Source organism: Platalea leucorodia, assembly GCF_965183815.1.
Source record: "Platalea leucorodia genome assembly, chromosome: 17".
In the NCBI taxonomy this organism is placed as follows: domain Eukaryota; kingdom Metazoa; phylum Chordata; class Aves; order Pelecaniformes; family Threskiornithidae; genus Platalea; species Platalea leucorodia.
In genome coordinates this window covers 3,884,853-3,891,299 of record NC_138839.1, presented here as the reverse complement: position 1 = coordinate 3,891,299, position 6,447 = coordinate 3,884,853, and the positions used below count along the sequence as shown (strand labels likewise).

Here is a 6,447-nt window from a genome sequence, read left to right as displayed (position 1 = left end):
CTCCTTTCAGGCCGTTGCAGAGAGCGATGAGGGCTCCCCTCAGCCTCCTCTTCTCCAGGCTGAGCCCCCCCAGCTCCCCCAGCCGCTCCTCCCCAGCCTTGTGCTCCAGCCCCTGCCCCAGCCTCGCTGCCCTGCTCTGGCCACGCTCCAGCCCCTCCATGGCCGCCCTGGGGTGCGGGGCCCAGCGCTGGGCACAGGGCTGGAGGGGCGGCCTCCCCAGTGCTGATCGCTGCCCCGGTCCTGCCGCCTCACCCGCTGTCCGGACTCGGGCAGCGTGGAGCTGCCTCGCGAGGAGCGGGGATGCGCCACGCACGGAGAGCATCCTTGCCAGCCCGGAGGCTGAGGGAGCGCGGGCACCAGAGACGGAACGGCTCCAGGGAGGAGGGGAGAGGCTTCGTGTTGCTCGCCCGGGGGCCAGCGCAGCGCGTGCCACGCCGGTGGCCTTCGGGCTGGCAGACGGGGGGGGCTCTGCGGCCCGCGGGTGGGAGCGGGAGCCGGGCGGCAGCGGGGCGGAGGGCGGCGGGGCGCTGCCGGGCCGGGGCGGGCGGGGCGGAGGGCGGGGATTCCCCCGCGTCACAGGGAGGGGTTTCCCCGCCGGCCCGTGGCCCAGGCGCCCCGCCGGGGCGCGGCGGTGCGGGCAGTCGGTGCGGGGCCGGGGCCGCTGCGCGGAGCTCCGCGGAGCCATGACCTCCCGCAGGTAAGCGCTGAGCGCCGACGCGACCCGGACCCGCGGCTCCGGCCACCGCCGGAGCACCCGCGGCTACCGGACGCCGCCTCCTCCGGCTCCGGCTCGGAGCTGCCCCCGTTCCCCGCGGCGGGCGGAGCGGCCCCGCCGGTGCCCGTGGGTCGGCGTGCGGCGCGGCGGGGCTCGGTGGCTGTGCTGGGCTTGCAGCCCGCGCCCCTGCCCAGGCACCTGCTGCCGGCCCTGCCCTGCCTTGGGCCACTGGCCCCCAGGCTGGTTCGGCTCGCCCCGTGCCCCCTTTGCGGAGGAGAGCTCCGTGCCTGCGGGAGAAGGCTGCTACCGTAAAGCATCTCGTCTTAGCAGGCTCTGTAGCCCATGCTGGAGATGCTGAAGAGGGGATGCCGAAACGGGACCAAGCTTTAAAACTTGCTTGAAATATCCTTGTGGGCTGTGAGCTGAAAAAAAGGAGACTTTTGTGCATCTGGTGTGGTGTTGGTGCCTCCCCCAGCTTCTTCCAAAGAAGCTGTTTCAGAGCTTCAGTCTCTTTTTCTTAGTGGTGGCAGGAGCCTGTGTGACTTGGGGACATCGTCCCTTCTCGGTTCTTCCTTCTCTGCTGTGGCTTCAAAGGGGGTACGGAGCCGTCCAGCGGATGGACTCTTTCCGCGCCTGCTTGGCAGCCAGCTCCAAGCACCAGGTCGCACGCACAGCTCCCGCCAGCCGCAGCGCAGAGGGGTTCCTCAGTAGCTGCTCTGGGGGTTCTTCGTTCTTCTCTGTCCTTTCACAGAGACAGCCTTGAGGTGACCTGAAAAAGCGTTTGTTGCTATTAGAAGTGTGTTTTGAAAAACCCTGAGGAGGGTGGTGGCTGGGGAGCCGCCGTACAGCTGACGGTCACTTCAAGCTGAGAAATGGGATCGGTTACAGGACAGGGAGTGCTTGTTTGGTGTTGGTACAGGACCGAACACGGGCAGGTCACGAGTGGGGTTTCCGCAACCATCTCTTGAACATGTTATTATGTTATCTGGAGTTATTACTCCAGATCCTCCTCACGCAAATTCCTGCAACGCCAGGATTCAGGGGCTTGGTTGGTCTGTGGGTTTTTGGGTCTCTCTTTGCCACCCAGCACTGGCTGTCTCTCCTGTACAAGGGCTGAGCCGTGCTTTGCAAGCGCCTGATTCAAAGCGTGCAGAAGTTCGGGAAGAGGCAGTGTTCGTCTGGGCGGCGTCACGTTAAGTTACGAAACATGCCTGCTGATGGGTGATGGAATAGAAAGCAGCGGGCTGGGACTGGGGGCCCTGGATCTCATTCTCGGCTCTAGTAGTGCTCACTGTGCCCCCAGGCAAGTCAATGTTTGTCTACACTGCCTATACCTTGGTAGCTCCACCCTGTCGGGCAGTTACCTAGGGTAGCAGACTGCTAGAGACAGCAAAATGCTTGTAACGCTGCTGCCAGCTCAGCCCTTGCAGGAGTCCTGAGAAACCCAGCTAGCTAGTCGCGCTGTGCTGAGACGGGGTCAGAGTTGTGTGGCTCGGCTTTGGTACTGGGGGTGGGTTGCTCCCAGCATTTGTTGCCCCATCCCTTCCACCTGTGCACCGGAGTGCTGGATTTGCTGCTCCTGGTTCTGTAACGCTGCTCAGGTCCTTTTTCCCCACGCTGTGGCAAGACTGGCTTGGCCCCAGCCCTTCTTCTCTTGCCTAGCAAGAGGTAGGGTGCCTACCAGATTTGTATGGCGTTTTTCTCTTCTGCCTGAACCCTGGCTGATGCCGCGCTCCCTCTGGCTCGAAGCGTGGCCCGGTTCTGCCCAGGTCGATCTGCTGAGATCATGACCTGTGCTGGTGGGGTGTTGAGAGGCTCAAGCAGCCCCTCGGGAGGGACGGTCACTGCAAGGCCCAGCTGAAGTACTAAGTAGTGGATCCTTTGTGCACTGTCAGCATCGTACCTGCATCCTTTCTTGCGGGTCGTTCAGGCTCGCATGGGAACCCTTGGAATTAAGGGCACTTTGGCGTTAACGGGCTTACGGGCTGACTTACGAAGTCTGGCAGCGTGGAGCTGTTGAAAGCCAGGGTACAGTTGGCCTGTTGTGCTGACAGAGGGTACTGCGAAGCAGGGGGATCTGTGTGGAAGTGATTTCTCAGTAGCTCTATCCCAGCCAAGGTGCTGGCTCCTCTCCTCAGGGACCACCTCTGCGGCTGCGTATTCCCTTTGCATCAGTCGGCTGCAGTGAGGCTGTCACCAGTTGAAAATCCTGGGAGCTGGGGTGGATACAGGTGTGATTGTGGACTGTCACTCAGGTTTGGAGTGTGCCTGACCCTGCCGTGACTGTCCCCCTGCCACAGCACTGTCCCATGGCTGCAAGGTAGGATGCTCTGGTGGATGCAATTGAGCTTTCAAGAGGATCTGCTGGGACTGAAGGATGCTGCATTCCTTTCTGCCCTGGCATAGGGGCAAGGTAGTAAGGATGTCTGCACTGGGGGAATGGCTTCAGGAGCAGACGTGGTGGGCCACAAGCCTGGAGTGACAGAGTGACATATCTGGTCACCCAAGGGTTATTTTTCACCCTCACTCCTCTTCCCGGGCTGTGTGACTCTCCCAGTGTGAGAGCTGTTTGGATAAGCACGGGCCTCTTAACAACTGATGCTCTCTGAGAGAGGCTCATGGGAAGCACAGGCTTGTATGAGCACTGGGACCAGTAACACTGATGCTGAGTGTTGGGCACTGCTTAATGCCTCTCATCCTCCCTGCATGGGAGGGTGGCTGTGGAGGGACTGGGAGGAGATGGGGTGACTCCCTAGCTGAGAGGAACAGCTTTACCCTAGGACACCTGGGATACTCGTGTGTGCTAATTCTTTTCAAGAAAGGCACGTGGAAGGGGAAATAAACCTCTTTCTGGGTGTTTGACTTGTTTGGTAAGCTCTCCTAGTGGCCATGCCGTGTTGTGGAGAGAGGTATCAAGGACTGGTGGATGCTGGTCACCATGCTTATGGCCTTCTGAAAGGTCACGCTAGTGGGCACAGGGGCCCAGCCTGGAAAGCAGTGGCCATGTGTCAATGTGTGCATGTGCACAACATGAGCGAGAATCAAGCCCTGTTGTAGAAATAAAACAAATTTGTTGCCATCAGCCTAAACCACAAAGCTGTTGCAAATACTGAGCTCCAAGCTGCTGCCAGGGCCTTATTGCGTTACTTCTTAAAAACAGCTTGTTGAAAGAACGACCGTTTCTTTCCCTCTCCCAGCGTTACTGGCATGTGACCTCTCAACTGCAGGAAAGGTTTGGAGGTCAGGCACCTACCACCCCCCAGCAAGGACAGAAATCACGGTTCTTCTGGAACGGCAAGAGCCTGGGAATCTTAAAACTGCTGCCTCCTCTGCTTTGGTGCTTACGTCCGCTCGGGTGCAATCAGAGGCCTTTTGCTGTGACATAGAGATCTTGGTGGATAAACCTCACATCCCCATTGCTGCCGAGTGGCTTGCAGATCCCAAACGCCCTGTTTCTTTTCCTAGAAAGGAGTTGCACAGTGTCTGGAGCACTCAGTAGGTGGCAGCTGGCTTGGGCATTGCCCTTGTCTGCAGGGCAGGCTTTTTCTTTACAGCCAGGTTTCCTGGGATGCTGTGGCTGGGAGGAAGGGAAAGTCTGGAGGAAATGAGTAAATGCCGGCTTCTGGAGCCTGATTGTCCCCACAGAAGGGGTTGCCCCAGTTGTGCAGGATTCAGCGCTGGGTGGTACTGTCACAGAATTGGTGCCTGTGTGTGACAGATGATGGAGGCCCTTTCCCTTGTTGTACTGTGGTTCTGGTGCTTTGAGTATTGCTACCGCCGATGAAGCCGGTCCCGGTGCGGAGTAGACAGTTACTCTTCTTTCCAGCCTGTGCGTGTATGAGAGAAGCCTTCCTTCTCGGCTCCAAGGCCATGGTCCTTCCTTCTCGGCTCCAAGGCCATGGTCGCGGTGAAGCAGTGCCGTTGGCTCCAGGGCCACAACGGGCCTGTGTGCGTTAGCCAGCAGCAGTGATTGTGCCAAACCCCCTTGGGCTACTGATCTCCCTGAGCTCAAAGTGGGCTGGAGAGATGCTGCCTTGCAGCTCGGCGGAGCCCAGCTGGATGGCACGCCTCCGGCCCCGGGGAGTTAAACGGGTAGCAGAGCAGGCAGCTTACACCACCGTAAGCATCAAACTGCCCCTGGAAGGGAACACTGAGACCAAAAGGACCAAGCTTCCAGTTTTCAGGGCAATGAATGAGCAGGCTAATGGTGCTGGGGGGATTGGTATCTGGTGAAATGCTTCCATTTCTGTAGCAGATGTCACGAAGAGCTGCTGAGTGGTATCCCGTATCCAGAGCTGAGTACATTTCTTTGACAACTTTTTGCCTGCATTCAGATGAACCTTTTTTAACTCCAGTTTACTGCTCAGCTGAATTACTTTATCCACAATGATTTTATGGCACATTGTGGGTGGTTCCCTTTGAAGGCTTGGATCGCTTGTAATTACTAGCATAAGCAGGGCTGCTGCAGCCACCAGGGTGGGAAGCAGTGGCTGCTCCAGCGTGGCTGATAAGTCAGGATTAGCTAAAGTCCTGCAAATGCTTTCTCCAAGATGGTTTACCATGCTTGTGCATGCTACGTTGCTGTGCATCTGAGGCATCAAATGCATCCAGCTGGATCCTGAAACCTTGCTTGCTGTCCAACCTGGAGCATCTGCTGCAGTGACAGGAGATACAATGCCAGTCCCCTGAGCAGCCGAGCAGCCTGCGGTCCCAGCTTTCCCACTCCCTTTACCAGTGAGAAAACACATGCTTCCTGTGCTGAATCCAAATGTAAATATTAACCTTAAGTATTTGCAATAGCTGTTTACTTTGGCAACTTGGGTGGTGGTGGGGATGTGGTAATTTCTGGTCCGGGAAGCAAAACCAGGTCAGTGTTTTGGCATCTTGGATATTCATCAACAACACATCATGGGCAGAGCTTAGGGCAACAGTGGCTGGAACCTGGATGATTGCAGATCTGGCTGGCAGGAGCGTGCTCGAGCCCACGGCTGCTGTGTCTCCGAAGCGCGGGCCCCGAGGGGTAAGCTCAGAAACGTCCTCTGACAATTCTCTGCAGAGCTGTTCGCTTCCATCTCTTCAGGCTGTACTTCACTTGGCTCTGGAGCTGACTTGGGCTCAAACAGGGTCGGTCAGCCTGGGCAGCTGGAGGCCGGTCACAGCAGCAGCTTGAATTCACAGCCTGGCTTCCTTTGCAGTGGCTTGCTCACATAAGCAGGCTTCACAAGACCTTCCCAGCAAGGCAGCTGGTGCCTTTTCCTCCCTCCTTTGCTGTTCCTGCACCTGAATCTCAGCTCAGATTTTCCCTGGTTTTCTCTCTCTGGCCAGGCTGTATGGAGATGTCTTTGGACACAGGCTCTGCTAGCAGCAGTACAGGAGAACCAAAGCTCGAAGACTTTTGTGCAAAGGTGTGCCGAGACTGTCCATACACGCTCTGCCTGGACAGGTGGGGAGGCGAGAGGGGGGAAATGCAGCGAAAGGAGATGATGTGCTTTGTCACCAGGCTTTATTACGGTAAACGAGGATGAGAACATTGGCAGCAATTTAAATTACACTTCAGTTCCAAGCCCTCAGCCTACTGTATCTTTCCAGATAGGGCGAGTTCCTTACTGCAGGTCATGAAATGCATAAATATGCTGTTCTCTCCCATTTTCCAGTGAGGGAATAAGAATGGTTAATGGCCTCGCTCAAAGAGAGAAAACTAGCCTTGCCTAGGAGAGGTTTTTGGATCGGGC

General features: G+C 57.5%; 1 protein-coding gene across 1 annotated transcript in view; it reads left to right on the top strand.

The window, feature by feature from the left end:
- The first annotated feature begins 595 nt into the window (after positions 1 to 595).
- LOC309598472 (tyrosine-protein phosphatase non-receptor type 11-like) overlaps positions 596 to 6,447 on the top strand; it is a 59,879-nt gene continuing 54,027 nt past the window's right edge. Inside the window, exon 1 of the mRNA XM_082329098.1 lies at positions 596 to 697. Coding sequence (XP_082185224.1) covers positions 684 to 697 — 14 coding nt within the window. The 5' untranslated portion in view covers positions 596 to 683. The remainder of the gene's footprint in view (positions 698 to 6,447) is intronic.